This window comes from Hyperoodon ampullatus, assembly GCF_949752795.1.
Source record: "Hyperoodon ampullatus genome assembly, chromosome: 12".
Classification (NCBI taxonomy): domain Eukaryota; kingdom Metazoa; phylum Chordata; class Mammalia; order Artiodactyla; family Ziphiidae; genus Hyperoodon; species Hyperoodon ampullatus.
In genome coordinates, this window is record NC_136925.1 from 64,726,304 (window position 1) to 64,750,790 (window position 24,487).

Genomic DNA, 24,487 nt, shown 5'->3' on the forward strand with positions numbered 1-24,487 from the left:
TCATCCTGACCCTTTTATTGTTGCAATTAAAAAATAAAAGGTACTTAAATACAATGGTGAACACATAGGGCGAAACAGAATCATAAAATTTAATGTTGAATTAAGCAGTGAGCTGAATGTTTGGGTCTCCAAATTGGCTTTGAACCCAAAACCGCTTAAAAATGGGTATGTTCACAGTTAACGGCAATTGGCTTATAGGTGAGAGAATGGTCGAAGTTGTTCCAGTTGAACTTCCAGGGAAATTCTCTCCTCAAGAACATCCTGAAAAAGATGCAAAGCCAAGTTACGTTTCAACATGTATAAAAATGAAGGCACATCTAACAACAGCTCTGCATTCAGTAAAACAATTTAAATTTGTTAAGAAGAGGAAGGACAACTTCATATTTTCAAAGGATACTTTACTTTAGAAATGTAGTTTCTTTATATGTATGTAATGTTAAAATATCTTAATTAAATCTTTATTTCTTAAGTCAGGGTAATAAAATGTTTTTTGTTTCATTATCAGAAAAGCCAATATTTGCAAATGATAGCTACTGATGCATGAATTTTGCAAAACGCCTACCCCCTGTAGTAACTGTAGATGAGTCAGTTAACACAGATTCTTTCCCCTGGTGATCACATCTGGTCATAACAACTCCTGAACCTCCTTTTGAGTTTCAGTTTCACAATGAATAAATGTATTTTGTAATCAGAATTTCTAATTACTGTTGATTTTGAGCAGACTTTTCAGATAGCCCACAACTTCTAATTCATCCATTTTCCTTTTTTCTTTTTCTCTATCATACTAATAGTATAGTGTTTTAACCAGGATGACCTCTTCCTATTTGGTACCATACTTCCTATTTTCTGTCCTCAGAGATAATGAGAAAAGTGATTTTTAAAATAGCTCCTATATACATGTTGCTATGATTTTCCTTAGTTCTTCAGAAAAACATGCATTAATAAAACTTTCATCTTCGAGGTATGGTACTAGCATGCTTGTCATGAGTTTTACATTCTTCCTTTACAATGGACCAAATTCATAATCATAGAACAGCTATGAATATCTTCTTTGATCAGAGAGTTAATACAAGAATATTATTCCTTTAACATACGTTTATCAAATGCCTAACGTGCGAGGTTTTGGGGACAGAGACACGATAGTTACAAATCTATCTAGGACAGTCTCAGTTTCTCTCTGATGTCCTGGCCTATTAACACATCTCTCTCTTTTCTCTCAAAAGTACCTTGGTTTGGGGACTTCCCTGGTGGTCCAGTGGTTAAGACTCCGTCTTGCAATGCAGGGGACACCGGTTCGATCCCTGGTTGGGGAACTAAGATCCCACATGCTTCGGGGCAATTAAGCCCGTGTGCCGCAACTAGAGAGCCCACGCGCCACAACTACAGAGCCCACGTGCTCTGGAGCCCACATGCTACAACTAGAGAAGTCTGTGCACCACAACAAAGCGAAGCGCCCGCAGGCTGCTACAAAAGATCCCGCGTGCCGCAACTAAGACCCGACGCAGCCAAAAAAAAAAAGTACCTTGGTTTGAACATTACATGGTCACCCTAAACAGAAATGATTATGGTTTACCCTCAACAAGTTCAGTTTTACTAGGACAGAGAGACAAATGTGCCATAGATATGGACAATGTGATAAAGGCTAGATAAGGAATATGAAAAGAATGTTATGGGACTCAACTAACTCTGTATTCATTTTACATTTCCATGGACTCTTTCCTCATCTTTGTGGTTTACAACCTTGCTACTCAAAGTGGAGCCAACAGTCCAGCAGCATCTTCATCACCTGGAAGCTTATTAGAAATTGCAGAATTCTCAGGTCCCACTCCATACCTGATATAAATCAAAATGTTCATTTTAACATGACCCCTAATTAAGCATATATACATTAAGGTTTGAGAACCACTGGTTTATAAGACATGAATGCTTAATGATGTTGATGAGTCATAAATGATTCTGGCTGTTAGCTTTTTTTGTAGGGATTCAAAGAAATCATGGTTAGTAGTAAGAAAAACAAACTCATTCCTCTCAAGTACAGATGACAGTAGTACACACTGGCTCTAAGCACCATTTCTATTTAAGGCTTGTCTTTTCTACTTTAGAGATGATCTAAATTGCCCCCATCCCTCATCTTTAGACCTGTTTAAGTCATTTTAATAGAATCTGAGTTGTCTTTGATAAAAGGATAAATTAACAATACTCAAATCATTTTAGAATTAGAGTGTAGAGAGCCACACGTGATACTGGAGGTATCTGAGGTCACAACATTTCTGCTCTTGGGTCTCATTATGAAAGTTAAGAAACATTTTAGGAATATGATGCCTTATATACATGTAGGATAAGGCAATCATACCAGAATTGAGTACAGGAAATTCTTTTTAATATTAAAGGACTCAAAGGCATATAAAACACTTCAGATCTACACTTCTCTTGCTACATGTAAAATTTCATACTAGCGTAAGAATTGCTGGATCTCCTCCAAGTTCCAGTTCAACACTAAGAGGCTCTGAGTCCATGGAACTTCCCAAATAAAGATTCAGAAACTACATTACCTTTAATTGTTGCTGCAATTCACTATTCAATCTGGCCAAAACTGTGTTGGTTTCCTTATTGCGTCTAATTGACGCCTGAATAGCTTTCTTATCTTTTCCAACAGACCTGAGAAGATAAAAAAAATTACCTTCATTTTTTATCTTTAAATTCTCTCCATTCTTCCCTGATCTCTAAACCCAGAATGCAGAGGAAGCATCTCTGCCTTGTTAGCATAGCTCAACCTCACTTGCTCGGTTTTAATGCTCCACCAAAAGTATCTAAGCTTCAGAGGCTTAATTATTGTAGTTATTGTTTTAATGATTATTCTGTACAATCACCTGAGTTTAAGACAGTCTAGAGCAAGCATCAGCAAACTTTTTCTGTAAATGGTCAGACAGTTAAGTATTTTAAGCTTTGCGGGCCATACCATTTGTGCTGAATGTTCTTCTTTTTTTTTGTATCTTTTCTTTTTCTCTTCTCTGTTTTACAAAAGTGTAAAAGCCCATTCTTAGCTCACGGGCCTTACAAAAACAGGCCATGGGCTGACTTTGGCCCATGAGCCCTTGTCTGCCAATTCCTGGTCTAGAACTACCATAGTTAAAACATCAGTGTTACTGTGCACTGTAATTTTTTTTTTAAGGTTAAGATTTTTTTTTAAATTTTATTATATTTGATTTTTGGCTGCGTTGGGTCTTTGTTGCTGTGCCTGGGCTTTCTCTGCTTGCGGTGAGCGGGGGCTACACTTCGTTGTGGTGCATGGGTTTCTCAGTGCAGTGGCTTCCCCTATTTTGGAGCACGGGCTCTACGTACGCAGGCTTCAGTAGTTGTGGCTCGCGGGCTCTAGTGCAAAGGCTCAGTAGTTGTGGTGCACAGGGTTAGCTGCTCCGTGGCACGTGGGATCTTCCCAGACCAGGGATCAAACTCATGTCCCCTGCGTTGGCAGGCGCATTCTTAACCACTGCGCCAGCACAGAAGTCCCTGTGCACTATAAATTTTAAAGTCTGCTCCAGGATTTGCAATAGAGTGTAAAAATGGAATTGGAATTGAACTTAATAATAGAAGGGAAAAAAGTGGGAAGAATATTCTACCCGCTCATAAATGAGAAAACTCTCAAAGAGGAGCAGTGAAAAGCCTATGCTCACCTACAAGACTAGTCTGAGCATAATTCCTTTCCGTTTGATATTTTTAATTGCTGTGCTTTTTGTTTCTAGTAGTTACATGTGTTCAGGAATGGCTTTGATTACCTAGGAATAGAAGGTTGTGATGCAAGAACAGCAGCTAGGACACCTGTCTTTTGTGTATGTTCATCAACTTCTGGCCTTAATTCATCTTCTGATTTTAATCTCCTTCGAACAGGTTTAGGTGGTGGAGCAAGAGGTGTTGTGCCTTTGCTCTAGGAGACAAGAATTCCATTCATAGTGAGCATTTCTTGAAGACATTCACGGTTAGTTAGCACTTTGCCAACATCATATGGTTTTGTTAAGCCATTCATTCTCCAAAAATTAAGAGTCACCTGTCCTACTTTGAAACAATTTATATATCTGTGGCAACAACTGACTTAAATTGCAGTGGGGAAGAACGTTCCTAGTGACACTACAGTTGTAAATGTACCTACTAGACAAATTTTTTTATAGGGTGACATAATAAGCTCCTTGAGGCCCGAATTCTGTGACTCAAAGCTATCATATTCAGTTTTAACATAAATATGATACACACGCGATATATACCTGTTCAATAACTATAAAAGGGAGTCTCCAGAAATATGCATCCATTATCTCCATAGACTTTCCTACTCAAAAATCCTAAGATATATTATCTTAATGAATAAAACAATTTATAAAGAAGTGGAAAACTAGGCAATTCTTTAAAAACCCACCACTAAGATGCACAATAATTATAATTTTTGAAAATGAGTGGACATTTTATTGGTAACTGTGAATGTGTCCTCAGCAGAATCAAATATGGTATTCTGGTATTTACCATAACCTGATTTGACCTGTTAATAAATAAAAACAAGAGTCAAATGCCATCTCTTTGGCTAAGTGCTATTTTTAATTTATTGCCATTAACTGACAAAAATAAAATTCACTATTAAAAAAATCACAGAACTACTAATGTAGTAAAAATTAAAGTGTCCAGAAAGCAGAAGTTAAGCACTTTCAGAAACACTCACTGTTTTCATGACTACTGGGAATGTCTTAATGATGACAAAAAAAAGTTACCAAAATTTTTTTCTCAAGGGGAAGTGTCCTGATATCTGTAATTTACTTTGAAATGCAAGCAACAGATAAGAAGGATTGATATAGTTAGAGAGAAGGATGGAGATATAAAGCAAGTATATTAACACAAGGAAAAACATATATTTTCTATTTCTTTCATTTTGTATTTATATGAAATGAAGAACATTCACTAAACATATTGTGACAGTCATTTCATGATGTATGTAAGTCACATCTTTATGCTGTACTCCTTAAACTTATACAGTGTTGTGTGTCAATTACATCTCAATAAAACTGGAAGAAAAATAAAGTATAGTAAATACTAATGGTATAATCAAGGTGTGGGTTTACTAATGTACAATGTAAAATTCTTTCAACCTTTCTGTATGTTTAAAATTTTTCATAATTAATTTTTGGGAAAAAAATCATTCCTAAGACAGTTAAAGAAAAAGAGCACAGAGTATAACATTAACCTTAAAGGTTGATAATTTTCCCCTATTATACTCATAACTGCAATAAGAGAAACTAAATATGACAAATAAGGAAGTTCTACTTTATATGTCTGAAAGAATGTAATAACCACATAAGATTTGAGAACCTGTGGCATGCATTAATACAAATGATAGGCTATCATCTCTATCTCTAGGTGGACTGTGTTCTGAGATGGACTAAGCATATTACAGTTAAAGGCAGTGGAATGAGTTAGATCAACTCGAACTTTATTTCTAAGGTTGTCAAATTATCTCATATAACTTTTCATATGCATAAAATAATCAATATTTAAAAAGACTTCTGTATACCACATTGGCGGGAGCGCTAGCAGCTGTCTTTTCTTCAATTTTACTGTCTGTTTTGGCAACTCGAAGAGAACTTGCAGGATCAGAAGCTTTTTCAACCTAGAGATGAATATATTATTATCACAAATTATATATAAGTAATATACATATATGAATAAATATACATGTAACAAATCAGAGAGTTAAATGTTTATAAAATATTCATTCTAACAATAAGAAACCTGAGATGAAGATGAGAGGGAATTTGAGAATACTTTATAAAATGATCATTCTCTACTACTAAAGGGCAGAGAGGGGAGGTAATAAATCTCTGAGGGGGTGGGGGGTGGCTGAGGATGCAGCACTGTCTGGGAAGTTCTTTGGTTGGGGGAGGGGAAGCATCCATTCCAGGCGAGTTAAGTACCAGTACCCTGTACACACCTGCACTCCCCTTAGGCCCACCCTGCCTTCCTGGAGGTGCAGCCCATTTCCCTAGTAGCCCCAGGCCAGGCAGAAAGTTGCAGGATTGAAGAAGTGGCTAGTAGAAAACTTTCCATGGATCAGACCTATAAGAACACTTCGTCTAAATTATGCCAGTCAAACAAGCAGATTTTTGGATGTGTTAAGAGAAGATCAGTATAAGATGAAACAATCAGAATGGACTCCAGAATTCCCATTCTCTCCAACTCCACATTTACACTTAGCGACGACAGGGATCCCTAGAGAAGTTCGTGCTGCTAGAACTAAAGAATCTCCCAGAACACTGTCTGCAAAGATTAAATTTCGACATCCTGTAGTCTGTTAAGTCTAACTAACGTGACTTCCTCTCATACAATCTTCACCAAATCACAAAATCAAATGCTTAGCAGTAAGATGCAACCCCCCCATAAAGTGACTTAGTCTCATACAAACTGAATGTAGCTATGGTAACCATAGCCTCTTATTACACAGAAATGTTTACCAAATCACACGAGATGTTTAGCATTAAGGTGCAACTCCCAGAACAGTGTTTTAGCCAAGACCAGATGGTTGTGTTTGTGTCTTTTCATGTGACAGCTACCCCTCACCCAGATTTTGATTCTTATTAAGCATTTTATGCAACCAGCAGGTGTCTGAGGCCAATAAGAAATTGAGAAGCACTGACCTAGGGAATATAAATCCTCTAAAAGAAGCAGCAGCAGATATTTTATTCGCTGAGGCCCCTTCTATTATTTGCTCTTTTAGGGGTTCCTCTGTTTAAAGACTGGCTTCTGAGCATGATATGAGAAGATTCCCAGCGGAAAATTAGATAAGCCCTTGAAAACTGACCGGCAAGACCTCTGGATGCTTCTCGGCTTCATCATCTTGTTCTTCATTTACATTTGATGCAGCAAATACTTCAAATTGGCTGAAATCTGCAAAATTTGGTTGTTCTGGTATCTGCTGAGGTGAGGTACTAGTGTGAGTTATCAGGCCATCGGCATCCACCGGGCGATGCACAACGGGACCAGCAGCCTATATGAGGGTTTAGGACAGAAGAACAGACATTTTATTGGTGTTACCAGTGTCAGAGAGCTTTCTTTCTCTCTGAAAATTTATTATAAGGATGCTCTTTTTACTAGCTGGAAATTCAGGGAGGTGAGCTACAGTAACATTTAGCTCTAAAAAACCTTAAGTGAAATGCTAAGACACTAAAAAAATTAAGATGACAAACCTCCAATAAAAAAGATACTTTTACAAAATTCTTATTGCAAAGAAAGGGCATCACAGGAGAGGGGAAGTTCTGGCCCTAATCTCTGATTCTCCCCATGCATCTATTTTTTTCTTAATTGGGCTACTGCATAATTGTTCATTCTATAAAAAAGCTATTTTTAAAATGTTCCATTAAGTTTCTAAAAAGATTGTTATTTTTAAAGTGTGCAAACCCATGCTCTAGCTACTCTCTGACACTCCAGTGCACGTTTCTTCAATTTGTCCTCCACTCCTTTGCCAGATCAAGTCTTCTAAAGTCTTCAATCGAAAAATAAATTTATTGAGTATCTACTTTTGGCCAAGCACTATGGATATAATAGTGAATAAACAAGTAAGGTCCATCCCCTAATAAAGCCTAGTGCAGGACAAGAGATAAATAAACAAGGATTTAAAATACCGTGTGAGGAGTTTTATGACAAAGGAAGTACAGGATGCTACAGGAATAAATCTGAAGTCTCTTTAAAAAGTCCCTTTAAAAATTCTCTATATCCTATAAGAAAAATTCCACCTTCTTAGTATGATATAGGAGATGCTCTGCCCCTTTTCCACCTCTTTAATTTCCTTTCCCATGACTCTAGTTGTACTGAACTCAATGGTTTTTCCTTGAAGAATATGCCAGGCTTACCTTACACCTCTATGCCATTCCTTGTGGTTGTAATGCCCTCTCCCCAAGAAATACCATTTTATCTTTCAAGTCTCTGCTTAAGTCTAACTTACTTCATCTTACTTAGACCTTTTCAATGCGATCCCTGACTTTACCAGCTAGAAAAGCTGTGCCAAAGCATTTTATAAATAAGTCTACTGCAGCACTTTTACTGTAAGTGTTGTTTACAGTTCTGTCTTTTGCACTAGACTGGTTCTTGAGTCAAGAGACCAACTCACTGGGTTTCACAGCTTAACACAGTAAAAGCATTTTTGTTGGCACTTTAGATTAAATACTGGAATATCCAAATTTCAGTGTCTTTGATGGTTAGGAAACCATCTTTTTAACTGCAAATAAGCAACTTCATTATAAGAATCTAACTCAGAAAAATCAACCAAACTCATTCATGTAAAAGGTAGGCCAGTCAGTCACATAAAACTAAGCTATAGTCCAGAATCTATCTTGGAACATAACAGTTTTATGCAGATGCAAACAACTTTGACCTGGCGGGGGGGTGCAGAAGTCGTCTAACACTTCCTTCACTGACGCAGTAACAAATCCAGGGAGATGCAGGGAGGTTACTCTGAGTCACTGCTAGATCCAGGACATAACATGGACACCTCGTATCTCCCAATCCACTGCTCTTTCCTCTAAACCCTCCTTTGTCAAGACATTATCATTTGGTTCACTTCTGAGCCTCTTTCAAAAAATAACTCAAATCATTATTGGAATCCTTATCTTCTAAAATAAGACCTAGCTTTCCTGAATTATTACTATTTTTTTATAAATGTATTTATTTTTGGCTGCGTTGTGTCTTTGTTGCTGCTCTCGGGCTTTCTCTAGTTGCAGCGAGCAGGGGCTACTCTTCATTGTGGTGCGCGGGCTTCTCATTGCGGTGGCTTCTCATGTTGCGGAGCACGGGCTCTAGGCGCGTGGGCCTCAGTAGTTGTGGCGCATGGGCTTAGTTGCTCCGCGGCATGTGGGATCTTCCTGGACCGGGGCTCGAACCTGTGTCCCCTGCATTGGCAGGTGGATTTTAACCACTGCATCACCAGGGAAGTCCCCTTCCCTGAATTATTAATAAATGCACATTAAGAATGACAATTATGTACTTCCTGATCTTCAGAATAATTCTAGAATAGAATCAAAGATCTAATAGACAAATTGACTAAGGGGACTATAATAGCTGATGCTTAATAGTGAATACCTAGGAGAATTACCTGTGAGGGCTGTGGTCTTGGAGGCACTGCAGGAGGTTGGGCAACAACTCCACCCTGTTGCTGTCCTGTGTGAACACACAAGTCTTCTTTTTGTAAAAATATAATTACTTTGCTAATAGAACAGACAGGCTGAATGAATGTGATCAAATGATAAAAGATTTCCAATACCAACATATGGTATTGGAAGCCATATATAACTTGCAAAACTGTCTAGATGTGGTCAAACCTCATGGCCTCTTCTCAGACCTCATTTCTCTGGCTCTCCTGCATGAGGCACTCTTGTCTTGCTCCTCCCTATTTCCATGACACTATACATTCTTTGTTTTCTTCCCATATTTCTGATTGCTCTTTAGCTATCAAATATGAAGACTTCCAAATTTTCTCTCATTTAACACTTCAGCCTATTAATTCTATGTAAATGATTCTCAAACAATACATCAATCTTCCCTAACCCACAAGTCCAATGGCCTGTTGATTATTTCTCTTTTTTCTCATCATTCCAAACGCATAATATCAAAAACAGAACACCATCACCCTCCGTCCTAACTTCTCTATTTCCACCAGCATGATAACAATATGACCAGTCATATAAAAATTAAAACCTTTGAGTAAGTTATGACTCTTCTTTCTCTTTTGTCATGTAATTTAAGACCTATTAGCTTTCCCTCCTTGATACCTCCACATCGTTCTTTTAAAATCTCTTGTGGCATCTCTCAGGTTCCCATCATTATCATTTGAACTCAATTTAGGTAGTCATTAAGAAAAAAAAATTCCCTCTCATTTGATACTTTTTCTATTCCAAATTTTTCTTCATATAAATATAAAAAAATAAGAGAAAATACTGTGTATCTTTAGCTTAATATATTTAATGTATTTAATATATATTATGGTTCTCTAACCCCTACCTGTGGTGACTGAAAAGGTCCGATTCATATCTAAAGATGACGATCTAGAATGAGAGGGCTGAGGCCTTGGAGGGGGAGGTGGTGGTGCAGTGTTATCAGGCGACATTCCTGAATGAGACCTGCAAAATTCGCCCCGTTACAATTGGTCATGCTACTGACATTGGAGCTTTTCTTTTTTCTTCTTAAGCATTCAAACTCAGCTAAGCAGCAAAGGATCTTATTGGTGTGACATTTTCTCCAGAGGACAGACAAGTATTACAATGAATAAACAGTACTGTTTATGATGTGCATTCAACAAGTAGTTATTTAATATAGCAAATAACCTTCTTTATAATTATACAGTCAACAAAATTTCAAAAAGTTTAAAAAGAAAGTTAGTTATTAACATGAATTCAAGGTAGACTTCTAACCTAGAGTAATGTTTTTTCATTCATTTAAAGATAATATTAGTCTGAAAAGCTATTTTCAAAAAAGAGAAACTCTACTTTCACATACGGTTAGCCTTCAACTTATTTAAAGTTTGGTAAGCTGAGGTAGAATGTGGCTCAACTATGTGAGATGCCCATTCCTGTGTTACCACAGGCCCTCTCATTTTAGAGGTGATTATTTATCCTCATGCTCAACCCTCTCGAGACTCACTTACTGGCCACCGAAGTCTCCTATGTATTCTGAAGAGTCTCATGGACTTTAGCAATCTGATCCTCACTACTAGGAATAAAAAGTAGACTAAAATCCAAGCTGGCTGAGAACTCTAAGATATATGAAAAAGCAGCCTTTTGACTGTGTGAGCTCTTCAGAGATTCTATATTACCACTCTCTCCATATATCCTCCAGGAGTGTGGCAAAAGGCTCTTACAATGCGTGAAAAGCAGGGGAGAAAGATGCTTCTGTCCTGTGCACAGTTCTGAGTGGACGGTGAAGCCCTTGTAGACAGAGCCCTTGCTACCCTCACCCTACCCCACACCTTCTTCTGTTTGTGTCTGAGACGTTATATATAATGCAGATCTCCAGGGTGGGTGGGTAGTCCAGCACTGGGCTGTGCTTCCAGATGACATTTTAAAACACTGAATTCTTTTGGTACTTGCCCATAAGGCTATGAAAGGAAATATGCACATTTCTTACTTAAATAGACTCTCACTGATGAGCTACAAAAAGGACCGTATTCAACCACTACTGCCAAAAAATTATCAGCTCATTTTAAACCTTCCACAGAATACCATGAAGACATAACGGTTCCTTCTGTTTTCCTATTAAAGTTGGAAAGAATCAAAATCATTTCCCTTTTACATAAATCAGTAGGTAACCTAACAGCCTTTAGAGAAGTGCAGAACTGAAGAATAGTGAAAAATAACTTATACTTGGTTTTAAATAATTTTAAATATTAAAACGTTAACAAGATATTTTAGTTATGCTTTTTATTGACAGAAACACTAACCTTTGACGAGTTACATTGTTCCCAATCTGTTCTGGATCCGAAGTAAAAGAGTCTGAACTACTGTAACCATCTGCTGATAAATGGGATATATCCTATTTAATAATAATCATTTATATAACTGAATTATTGTTTCAAATCAGAGATATTCAAAGATTGGCTAACACGTTAATATTTCATCATAGTATTACTAACTGTAAAAAATTAGATATAAATCAAATAAATTATGGACTATTTACACAACACAATACTATGCACAGAGAACAAGTTACAATCTAAAAAAGTTATTATTTAATAACAGAGAAATATTCAAAATAAGTTACATGGAAGGAGGATAGAAAACAGTACATATACTACAGTTTCATTTCATATAAGAATATAACATGCACAGAATGAGGATTAAGGTTGACAAGGAATGCTAATCATGGTCACTCGTAGAATAGTGAGATTACAAGTAATTTTCATTTTCTTATTTTTATTTATTACATTTCTACAAGTGTGAATAATTTTTGTAATGAAAAAATTCATTTTTAAAGAATAAATTAGAAATATCTTAAGTAAAAAAGCTAACTTCAAAACTGTTAATGTAAAATTTTTAACAATTTGACAAGGGAATAAAATGTGCTTAGACAATAATAAAATTTATGAAATTAACCAGAGGGTACCAATTTTTCACATGAGGTAATATCATTTTCAATTTCCTCAAAGTCTTATGAAGGAGAAGAGAATCCCAGAAGCAGACTAAGAGTTGTGAAGCAGTAAAGAAGTTTTAAAATAGAAACTCTAGGGATAATTTGAAGAAATACTACTCATACCTTTCAAGAGTGATAAATTGAAGGGACTGGTTATTTGGTTTAGTTTCATTTCAAAATGTATCCCTTTCCTTTTTCTTGTCAAATCACTGAGAAGTTTACTTAATTGGTACAAGAAGGATGCTAAAATTAACAAATTTCCATTTGGATGTTCTAATAGGCATCTCAAACTTATCATGTCCTAACCTGAACTCCTACTCTCCCCCCACCACAAACCTTCTCCTACCACAGACTCTGTCAATTCCCAGTTGCTAAGATCCCTTGAACCACTCATGACCCCCCCACCCCCACCCCTTCACATTCAAGCAAATCCTGTGGTTTTTTCCTACCAAAATCTAACCAGAATCTGACCACTTCTCAGCACTTCTACTGCTACCACCCTAGGCCAAGCCATCATCTTCTCTTGCCTGTATTGTTATAACTGTTTCCTAAAATGGTCTTTCCCTGTTTGAACTCTTGCCTTCTTCTGGCCTATTCCCAATACAGCAGCCAGAATGATCCTCCTAAAAAAGGAAGGTCAGATTATGTCACTTCTCCATTCAAAAACCTTCTAAATCGGGCTTCCCTGGTGGCGCAGTGGTTGAGAGTCCGCCTGCCAATGCGGGGGACACGGGTTCGTGCCCCAGTCCGGCAGGATCCCACACGCTGCAGAGCGGCTGGGCCCGTGAGCCATGGCTGCTGAGCCTGCGCGTCCGGAGCCTGTGCTCCGCAATGGGAGAGGCCACAACAGTGAGAGGCCCGCGTACCGCAAAAAAAAACACAAAACTTCTAAATGGCTTTTCATCTTACTCAGTAAAAGTCAGTCTTACACTGCTCCCCAGTTACTATTCTCCCACTTGCTACCTCTACCTGCCAAATTTACTAACTAGTTCTATTTCGGGTGTTTGCTTGCTGTTCCCAGTAAATAAGGCATCTTCCCTAAACCAGGGCTTCATATTGGCTGTTCCTTGTGCCTTAAACATCCTTCCTTCAGATATACACACAGCCCAATTCCTTGTCTCCTTCAAGTTTTAACTCAAATGTCATCTTTTGTAAGGCCTTCTTTGATCACCTTATTCAAAATGTCACTCCCTCTCCCCTTTCACAACTTAATTTTTATCCAGGGTGTTAATTATCTCCTAAGATAGGAGTTCTTTTTTCTGTTACCTCCCCTACAGAATGTAAACTCCAAAAGGGGAAAGATTTTTTTGTTTTGTTTTGTTTACTGCTGAGTCCCCAGTGTCTAGAACAGAGCCTGGCACATAGTATTCCATTAACATTGGCTGAATGAATGAATATATACCCAATTTCTTGTGAGAGAGAAAGAAAGGAGCTAGTGGGAAAGAGTCAACATACAAAATCTGGCTAGTTGAGAGGGATGGCAAACAGGAGGCCTGCCTTGAAGAAGGTTCAGCGGCAATGGGCAACCAGTTATTCATACAGAGGGTAGGGTGTTTAAAATGACTGACTATTCTCTGCATTATCCAGTGAAGATAATATTAAATGGTTATATATTTGAATTATTCAGACTCTAAGTCCAGACTTAATAAACCTCAAATGGATGATGCTATTCTATCTTTCACTTACCTACAGTATTTCCAGAAGCAAATTTCACTGATGAATTTATCTTATTTTCTTCTGAAAGGTCAGATGTTTTCACCAGTAATGGGCTAGTGGGATTAGTATGATCTAGGAGATAATTAATAGGTAAAAATACAAGATATAGGTATCTGAATTAATAAATTCATAAACCTCAGAGTACAAGACTTTGTTTCAATACTCCGAAGAAGTAGCAAGTAAATCCATGAAATGTAAGACAAAATAATATTTAATAGGACAAACATAAACCTGTTTATATAGAATTTTGTTTTCTGCCACAACAGAAGATACTTTATAATGAAAGAGTCAATCTGCATGTTCATACTTTGTTAATTTTATCACTGTAGGGCAATTAGTTAAATAAAACACCACACAAATGACTGTAAAATAAGTAATTTATGTTGTTGACTTACATAGAAAACAAATCTGTCTGTGAGAGAACCTAACTAAAACATTTAATCTAAAATGAGGAGAAACTTCAAGAGTTAAAGCAAAATATACTATTTCAAAGTCAAGATTCACTTTAACATATACCTCTTCGGTTAAAATTTGAACATACTTTAAATGTAAATTCACAAGAATGATCATAAGAACCCACGGGGTATTAGAAAAGTCACATTTTCCAAACGTCCTTATTTAAAAACTTTATAAATTAAATTCAATAATTTGCTTTTAAAACTGTAATATAAATTTTAAAAAATATACAAGCACACACACACAGTACAAATATAATTGCAGAAAGTACTATGTTAAAAAATAAGCAATTAACAAAAGAAACCTGAACTCAGAATGATTACCTGTGTATTTTGGTTTGATGCTAATCTAAAATATAACCCACTAAACTAAGATACAACCCAGCAACAGCTTCCTTACCACTGCCAGTTCTTTTAAGTTCCATTTCCTGCATGTGGATTTTGCTTGGAGTCATACGAATGGGAACTGGATGAACAATAGCAGTATCCTACAGACAAACGGGAGGAAATACAGAATTTGTATTAAAAATGCCAAGCAGGTACCCTGAAATAACCAAAATTAAAAACACTTCAAAAACTGGTGGACAGTTTCTCATTCACACTAAGGCAAGCATGAAAATTAATTTTTAAATAAAAGTTCCAGAATTATATTTAAAAAAATCAAGTTTTCTATATACACCTAATAATCTGATTTGTTTTATAAAAAGTACATTTTAACTTTGAGTGATTAAAGATTTGAGAAAAAAACTGATCTTATAAAAATACAATTCAAGACAATATTCAAAGGCAAAGTGTGAAATGATCTGATGAAATTATACAAATCTGAACCTTTGAGGTTAAAAGGAACTATTTCATGAGAACCCAAAGCCTAAGTAAAAGATTGAATTCATTTTCACTAAACTGCTCAAAAAATTTGACACTTTTCTTTTTCACGTATAAAACAAAGTTAATGACATGCCTGTCATATTGTAACAGTAGGCATGATACATACTTTCTATAGATTAGTTCTACAGAACTGTTTAAAATTCATGCATAAAACTTCCACAAAGGAACCCATTTTTTTAAGAGATGGGATAAGTAACACTCCTACTCTAACATTAATACTTTCCTTAAACTTTTTCGTGACTATACTACATCTGATAATTCTCAACTGAAGTCATGAGTGGCAAGTCTAGTTAGAGGAGTAAAGGAACTGACAGAATCAACTTCTGAAAAGAGTATAAAGCAATGTATGGCAGCCTCTCCAAAAGGGAAGGAAGAGAGAAAGGTGCATCTGGGTAGCCAGGGAGGCCTGGCCCTGGGAGCTGAGACGCCCAGGGGAGGAACTAGAACAGGATCAAGCATTTGGCTTAAGAGCAACAGACCAGCTAAAAAACATGCCTACAGGAGTTCAGCCCCTTCTACTAGGAGTCATCTCGTATTTTGTATGTGCTGCTGCTAAAGACCGAACTTGAGATCCTTAAATTTCAAATATCTAGTAATGAGTTTAAGTTTATAATTTAGTGTGAAGGATAATGACCTTTCAATTTAAGTTGGACACTGTTTTGGTGACAGTATTAACACCACACCTCTGCAACTTCTAGCATACCATCTCCTGTTTGACAGGTCTCCTTGGCTTATTCACAAAATCTCTAAATTCAACCCATTTATAACAAATGAATTCTTTACTGCAATTAAACAGATAAATCCATTTACAGTAATTTCCTGTCCCTACACCAGTGAGATTCTGGACAGGGTTATGTACTATTTAATAAACCTGAACTAACATTTCCCCTACAACTCTAAAGTTACAGTTATAAAAGATAAACATAATAGATGGATAAAAGTTTAGATTTCTCACATAAGAATGAGTCATACTCAGGAAATTATTAACAATACACTCAAGATGTTGTTTGTTATGTTTATGGTTATGAAAAACATGGCTTTAAGAATAACTACTATTTTCTTAACTTACAATTTTAATAGCGAAAATAACTGCTGAGAATCAGAATTTAACATTCTAAGGCAAGATTAAAGGAGAAAGCATGATAGATTCATGCTTATTCCAAACCCAAAGCACACTAAGAAAAAACAAGCAAGGAAAACTTATTAGATGCTTTAACTCATAATATTGATCTAATATATATTCTGTGTGTATGTACGTAGAGTGATATTTATAAAATTTGTAACAGGAATATTAAGTAGCCTTTTCATATATTTCCAGTACAATAAAGGGAGGTCACAATAATGACCCCCCAAAAAGAAAATCATGAATGTTCTATTCATTCTCTAAATAATTTGCGTAAGTTTCTGTACCAGCAAATCAATTTCCTGTTGCATACTTCAGTCATATAACTAATTGTTGCTGTGAGCCTGCACTAGCTTTAATCCAGTGGATCCTGCTACCAGTAGGACAAGGCAATTCCTGGAAGAGCTTTAACACAGATGACCAGGCCCCACCTCAGACTAGTGATCAGAAGCTCGGTCTGTGACTGTGACGTGCAGCAGAAGAAAGAGCTTTGACTTCAAACATTTCAACACCCAGGTGAAGAACCATAAATGCCTGTAAGTCTCTGGGTCCTGAGCCACAAGATGCCAGAGTAACACTTTCTCTGCTCCAAATCAGCATCCCCATATTTAAAAATAGAGAAAAAAGTAAAGAGACTGACTGGCAGGCTCTGCTCACTTTCTTCTAACTATTCAAATCACCCAAAGCCTTTAGGAAACCCATTCCTAAACACTCATGGCACATTTGTATCCTATATTTAGGTACTTGATTTTATACATCTTAGTACTTTATTGAATATTCTATTGTGCTCAAATATCTACCTTTTCTACTTGGCTTAAATCTTACTATCCTGTCTGTCTGAAACCAGCCCTGCCTACTTGCTATTCCTGTGTCACTTAGTTCAGGTGCTCATCATCTCACTCTCTCTTGATCCCATCAGTCCTTCACATTGTTGCCTGAACGATCTTCCCCAGCTACCTCTTTGGCACCCTCATCTTATCATGGTACTTCTTGTTAGCTCCTAGTTAAGTTCAGACCCTTGGTCTAGGAAACAAAGATCTTCCCAGTCAGGTTTCAGCCACGCTCTTCAGCTCCCCATCACTCCCCCATCCGTGTCTACCCTATACCCTCACTGCACTGAATTGCTCCTGCTAGTGACCTTCTGCTTGCAATGCCCTTGTCCACTTCTGCCAATTCACGGTTTCATTCAAAACTCATCATACAGGGCTTCCCTGGTGGCGCGGTGGTTGGGAGTCCGCCTGCCAATGCAGGGGACACGGGTTCATGCCCCGGTCTGGGAGGATCCCACGTGCCGCGGAGCGGCTGGGCCCGTGAGCCATGGCCATTGAGCCTGCGCGTCCGGAGCCTGTGCTCCGCAACGGGAGAGGCCACAACAGTGAGAGGCCCATGTAACGCAGAAAAAAAAAAAAAAAAAAAAAAAAAAAAAAAAACTCATCATACAAACATACCCTCTTTTGTGAAAACTTTCCCAAACACACTGGACTGAGTTAGCCCACAGTTCTCTGCCCACAGTTTTGTTCACGGCTACATATGATAATTATCAAAGTCAGCTATATTACAACCATCAGTGTATAATGATTAAGCTGTGGTCTACTTAAGACTGGACTTGTTTTTTGACATCTTGGTATTCCTAGAGAATAACACAGGCACCTGGAAGGGGGCTCCACCAGACCAACTGAGTTGGCTGGGCATAATCAGTGATCAAATGAACTCCCTTTTCATACCCTGAGTGAGTCAAACATTCTACAGCACTCAAGATCAGAGATAAGTCATGGCAGAGACTAGTGCACTGCACTTCTCGTCAGTCTAGAATTTCCTGGTGGAAACAGATTCTACCAGAATAAGCAGTTCAACAAAAGTAGTCAAGTTTCTGGAAATGAGATATCAGAAACTCAGTTTCATAACAATTCTGGGAGCCTAATAATTAACCATCTCAGTTTGCATGTGAGGTCACTGCACTGGGTGGTGGCTGTCTCTAAGTGCTACAGAGCAGTTTGGAGTCCTTCACAGACAAACTTTATTGAGCAATACCTACTTATCAAAATTTGGCTTTTAAAAATTATTCCATTAAGTGTTTCTGACACTGTAAGGTATGTTACATTCATATCAGAACTGTAGTGTTCTTTTTCTCCTATGTGAGTCTCTTCTAATCTGAATGGACCTTATTTACTTACTTATAATCCTTATTTATATAAACCTTGCAAAGGATCATTTGGGAATGTGGCCACAGGCTGTGTTCTGTAGACTGGTAATATGTCAGGTAAGAATTAAATGAAGGTTAAGAAACTCAGACCCTCACTGAAAGCAGGGCATTGTACTAATTGAAAGTTTATAGTGAGATTATAGTTTGCCAGCGTAAAAGAAAAAAGATGTTTCTAGGTACCAGATTATAAATATTTAAGACTTCCAACCTTATCAAATTTAGAGGTCTAAATTCAAGTTTAAAATGTCAATTAACCATTTAAAACTTTCTTTCCTAGAGCCTCCTGCCATACTAGAAAAAACAAAAGAAAGTATTGTGCCATATCATTTAAAACACTAGAGCTGGAATTCACAAATTTGGATATTATTTCCAAGAAGTTACAAGAATATCACTGTTATTAAGTCAACTATTTCCCTGCATTTCTTGCCAGTCATGAGTCAATTTATTTTGCCTCCGAGTTCTAGATTTTTATATTTAATGTTCTTTTCTGGCCTGACAAAGATCATAATACTATGAATTATTACTCTGAATATCTCTTAAGGGTTAGAGAATAAAAGAGTCTCTAATGCTACATCCTTCCCTGTAAAATACTTTTATTAAGTACTTTAAATAAAATTAACTTGACTCTGTAAGTAGGAGATAAGAATAATATGGAGAAATGAAACTCAGAGCTGAAGTAAAACTTTCTTTTAGCTTATAGCACCTGTCACTTCCCAAGAAACTTTAATTACTGCTGCTAATAAGCAGTAAAAATTGTTAAGTGTTGCCTTTTTATTTCTCTCCCATTTTTCAGAGACTAAAAGCAAAGATTAATGTCCTCAAAGTAGTAAGGAAAGAGAAGGCCAAAGACTCAGATAATCTACATATTAATTGGTCCCTGAATAATGAATAGATAAAAATAGACACTTAAAACACTTCCATACATTATGTTTGAATTCAATATAGCAGTATTCTCTGTATTTCAAACAGATATAAATTCTTTAAAATTATAAAACACACCAAAGAGCCATTAATTTAAAATGTTGAAGATGTACTATTATCTTTAAATGCCACTTCTCCCAAATCCATATTAAATAACAAGACTATTTTAACATTTAATTAATAAATGCTGGCTATCTTTGGTCAGAAACATCTAAAAAGAATGCCTTGTGTCACTTTCTCCAATTCTTTTCACTGAACTCATTTTTAAAAATCCTACCTTTACACTCTTCTTCCCTTCCTACTTACTTCCTCTTTTCTTTTTGAAAGGTACTTATTAGCATGTCCTTCTCTTTATAGGAAAAAATGAAAAATAAAAGAAAAAGCAGGAGTGAACAGTGAGAAGACTGTAACAGCTACAGTATAAAAGTTTTCAAATAACTTGAGGGACGGGTGGGGCATATATGAAGTTCAATCTATGAGACAGAATTTATTTTTTAAATCAGGATGTGAACTTTGTAGCATTTTCAAAGCAACACAGTGAACCACAGGAAGACAAGATGGAGCCTCCTCTGCACAATGGGAATCTTTGACCAACAGCACTATTGTTTTGCTGAACTTGATTCTCTTGTAACAGGACTCAACATACTAATTAAGTCAAAGCTGTACCATCTGGACTGTTAAAATAAAAGATGACACTGCATATTTACATACATAGCACAGGTTACACGATGTGTAAGCATACAAATAAAATAGTATTTACTGTCATTACACTGAAATAAGCAGTATATGTTTAATAAAACATACATTCAATTAGCAAATGAAAACAAGGTCAACTAAATCAATTGTCACAAAATGCTCCTTTAGACACATGTATCAGATTTTAAAAACATAGATTTCTCCCATTAAAATAACTAGAAAATACAAAGAATGGTAAAAAAAAAAAAAAAAAAGTTCTTTCCACCATTAAACACACAAAAATTGAAAAGCCTGCCACCATTTCCCTCTAAGCACTCCACTGAATCATGCATATCAGCTAAAAACCATAATGAATGAAAATTTGGGTTAATAAAATTAATTTCAAACAAGCAAGCTAAGTGATTGACTTACAGGATCAGCTGGTGCAATGTTAGAATCAAATTGGGTCAGAGTTTGTGAGCTTGAAGAGCGTTCACTAAATGTCTCCCACTGCTGAACAGACAGAGGAGAGACAAGTCAGCATGATGAGAAAGATGGAGTAAAAGATCACCGGAGAAGATTTAGCAAAGTAATTCAGAGGTTGCACTGCAAGTTGTGTTTCGTAGGCCTGACAAAATTCCGTAAGTTCTATTTTTCCATAAACATTCTACATTATCTATGCTGGGTCATCTTGTAAAGTGAGCAGCTTCACGATCAAATGTACAGTAACAATTTACTGCAATCTCTATGGGAGAGATTCAAAGCCTTACAGAATTCAACTCAAAACACAATAAAGGAACAGAGTCTAAGTGGTATAAATGGTGACAAAAGAAAAATATAAAGGGGTTTGTCTTGACTAGAGAAAGAATAACTTCAAATCCTTCTTTCAAAATCCAAATGTTAATGCACTGATTTGGTGGTACTAATGAATTCTGAGTACCAAAGTTTTGGTCAAAACAAAGCAAGTCAGTGCGACTTGCCAGTGCGACCCCTGAAAGATGATTCTATTATGTATGTGCACATATTCTGTACGTATGTATAGATATTTAATAAAATATAATTGAGATAAAATGCAAAGAATTCTGGAATTAATATAAGTTTGAGCTTATGTCAATCTGTAGCAAGTCAACCCCTGTAATCAGCATTATGAACAGGGCCATGCCAGACCACAAGACAAAACTGCCAATCAGGCACCCACCTCCAACCCCATGCTAGAAAAATCAGAATGCGGCCACAATGAGAGCAAATCAAGCAACTGAGTATGTGTTATATATAGAAGATGTATTTTGATATGAAATACTACTCTTCTAAGAGAGGTACACAAATATCATACCTCAAATTAGGTGGAGTGATAAGTGATTATTAATTTTAGTAAATTCCATTTGAAGATCTTAGTAATAAACAGTATAGGATTTTATATCAAAATCATATTAAAATTATCATTAAAATTGGATTCTTAAGAATTACCAGTTATACTCTGAAGAAGGAAAAACATCTGCACATATACAATATATACACACGAATGTTTACACACAGACACACCTACTCCATTAACCAAAATCCTCTTTTTATAATTCAGTATAGAAAAGTATACATTTTTATGCTTCAAAGTTCGACTTACTATTTAAAACAGTAATATTCAATTTGAGAAGACATGTAGAAACTAAATGTTAGCAAATGAACACATTTATTAAAATTATCTACAGAAATGGCTAATGCAATCATTCAACAGCTTTCCCTAAAGATTAGTTTTAAAATCATAAAATTAAGATATACTAAGAAATACTGATGCATTGAGCATGTTTCCTGAATAAAGATAAATCCACATTATCCTGGGACATCACTTTAGGGAAGTGACTTACCAATATTTGTTAATATAATTAGTTTCTTCAATAATTATTGTTGCATAGGTACAGAAGGAGTTTTAAAAATCCTAATTATCTAACTATGGAAAAAAGTTTAGATGCAGAATATTTTTTCGAAAAAGAAGACATTTGTCTACCTATTTGGTGGCATGAGATTTTACTTGATTTTACAAGACTGTATGTAAGCTAGCTGGAGAGCAGAGAAACACTCTTATCTTTGTAACTTTAGTGTAATGGTTAAGAGCACAGGCTCTGGAACCAGATGACTGGAACCCTGGTTACGCTGCACACCTGCAGGCAAGTTATCTAACCTCTCTGTGCTCCAGTTGTACCATCTGTAACGTGAGGTCAATAATGCCTATGTCACAGGACTGTTATAAGGATGTAAAGAGTTAATATATGTAAAGAGCTTTTTGAACAGAACGGACACATCAAAAGTGCTCAATAAATGTTACAGATTGTTATTAGTGTATCCCCTACAGTGCCTCATCCATATTTGCAGGTGCTGAGTAAATATTTGTTGAAAGAATATTAGTGCTTTGAGGTAGAAAATTAAAATATAATTTCCATATCCTAAGTAAATTAAAAACAATATTATTAAAATGTGTCAAAAATCAATGTTAGTTTTAGTAACATTTTGATTTTCCACACACAGTAAAAAAAACCAGTTATGACATTCATGTCCTTATTAGCAAACACCACAAAATGAAACTTGGTAAGAATATTTAAGAAGGGAAATGCAACTGCTTACATCAGATGTGAAAGGGATTTCCATTGCTAGTCTTTAATGATCACACGTGATTTTTACTTAGAATGAAGATGGGCTTTTGAACTGACATGCTTTAGAAAGAGTTGCTTTTTTTTATGAACAGATATCAGTAAAAATACTCTTTTAATCTGATACTGCTTTTTAAAAAAAATGACAGAAATGAATAAAGGCAGCAAAAACAGTGGTTTCAAGAACACTGACCCTATTCTCCATAAAGCCTTTCTACTAGCAAATTCTTTCAAGGCTTAAATCTTCCCTCCAGAAAAACACTTATATAAATGGTTTTATATCTGACAGCATGACGGATGTATATTATAATGTCTCAGAAGCAGGTATCTGTGATTACATCATAAAGCAGCAGCAAGTACTTTAAACCTGCCAATTACTTCTCTTGTTTTTCAATTGTCCAAAATTAACTAGTGTCTCTTTAAACCCAGTATTTTTCTGGCTTTAAAAGACAAAGAAAGCACAGAAGCTTCAAGCACTATCTAAAAGTGATACAAAAGACTGTAAGGAAAAAAAATATAACTTGTTCACAAAGAAAAGTGCTCTAACAGGCTGAGCAGTGGTTTTCAATTGAAGTTCTACAGAGCATGAAGGTTTAACAGAGGGGCCTCAGAGGGTGCTTTGTGGAGGCAGGGCCTCAGGTCCTCTTCCCTTATTCTAATCATAGTGGCCCTACTTTTATTGTTTTGTATAATGGAGTTCCAAAGTAATGGGGGGTGGTTCTCAAATTCTGTTTTCCACGCTGGGCTTGGTCTTATATAACATGGTCTTTAACCACTGCATTTAATAGGGTTAAATCATTCCATTTTGTATTAAATAAAATAAATTACTATGAGTAGCCTGGAATATAGAAAATATTTTTTTCATGTGGAAAGCTGGTTTAGTGGCTTCTCATATCACTTCTGATGCTAAGATTCCAAATCTATTATCCCAGGCCTTGCTTACAGGAATGAGAAGGCAGTGTGACACAGCAGGTGTGCTAACTGACTGAACGTCCAAAGGACCTGTGTTCAAATCTCAGCCCTTGTCCCTTACTGGCTGTAAGATATCTTGTCCAGGACATTTACCCTTTTGACTGTTAAGTTCATGCATCTGCCCCATCTAACTCACAGGGATTTAGTAGGAATGAATGGTGGAAACTAAATGATAGTATATACATATGAAAAAGTACTTTGAAAACCTCAGAGTCATATAATTACAAATATCTATCACAGTCACATTTGATATGGTCCCTCAACTATGCACGCATGCTGAAAGAGCTATATGCTGAAATTACCCTGCTCGGAACTTCTTACCTTAAAAAAGTGAATGTTAGTGAGAGAAAAGGGAAGCTTTGCTAACCTCACTGCTCTGATTCAGCTCAGGCCAAGTCTGGTTTAGTGACGGCATAGATGGAGACTTGCTTGGAGGTGCTTCTGCAGGAGAGCCTGAATAACCTACCTCACCTGGCTGATCCCCAACGTCTGCAATTTAAAAAAGAGAAATTCTCTATAAACAATATGTTTTAGTTTAGGAATATTTACTCATAAAAACCTAACAGAAGGTTTTCACAAGTAGTAATTTATAATCTGAATTTCCTTTTCTCACGTTCCCAAAACAAACATCTTAACAATCAGACAATCAGGCAATACTTATTCCTGCAACTTACTGTCTACCTGAAACCAGAGTTTTCCATGAAAATAAAATCTAGTTAGAAATAAGTAGAAAAAGAGTGTTGTA

General features: G+C 36.4%; 1 protein-coding gene across 5 annotated transcripts in view; it reads right to left on the reverse strand.

The window, feature by feature from the left end:
- REPS1 (RALBP1 associated Eps domain containing 1) overlaps positions 1–24,487 on the reverse strand; it is a gene marked incomplete at its 5' end in the record, with an annotated part of 79,626 nt that continues 55,139 nt past the window's right edge. Inside the window, 12 exons of one of the 5 annotated variants that reach the window (XM_079716569.1) lie at positions 1–261; positions 2,553–2,658; positions 3,777–3,925; positions 5,552–5,647; positions 6,836–7,021; positions 9,122–9,186; positions 10,027–10,145; positions 11,462–11,531; positions 13,837–13,938; positions 14,722–14,809; positions 20,561–20,641; positions 24,110–24,231. In XM_079716569.1, the coding sequence (XP_079572695.1) occupies positions 193–261; positions 2,553–2,658; positions 3,777–3,925; positions 5,552–5,647; positions 6,836–7,021; positions 9,122–9,186; positions 10,027–10,145; positions 11,462–11,531; positions 13,837–13,938; positions 14,722–14,809; positions 20,561–20,641; positions 24,110–24,231 (1,253 nt within the window). In that variant the 3' untranslated portion in view covers positions 1–192. Of the gene's footprint in view, positions 262–2,552; positions 2,659–3,776; positions 3,926–5,551; positions 5,648–6,835; positions 7,022–9,121; positions 9,187–10,026; positions 10,146–11,461; positions 11,535–13,836; positions 13,939–14,721; positions 14,810–20,560; positions 20,642–24,109; positions 24,232–24,487 lie in introns of all 5 variants that reach the window. The other 4 variants (XM_079716568.1, XM_079716571.1, XM_079716570.1 and 1 more) reach the window with 4 other exon arrangements.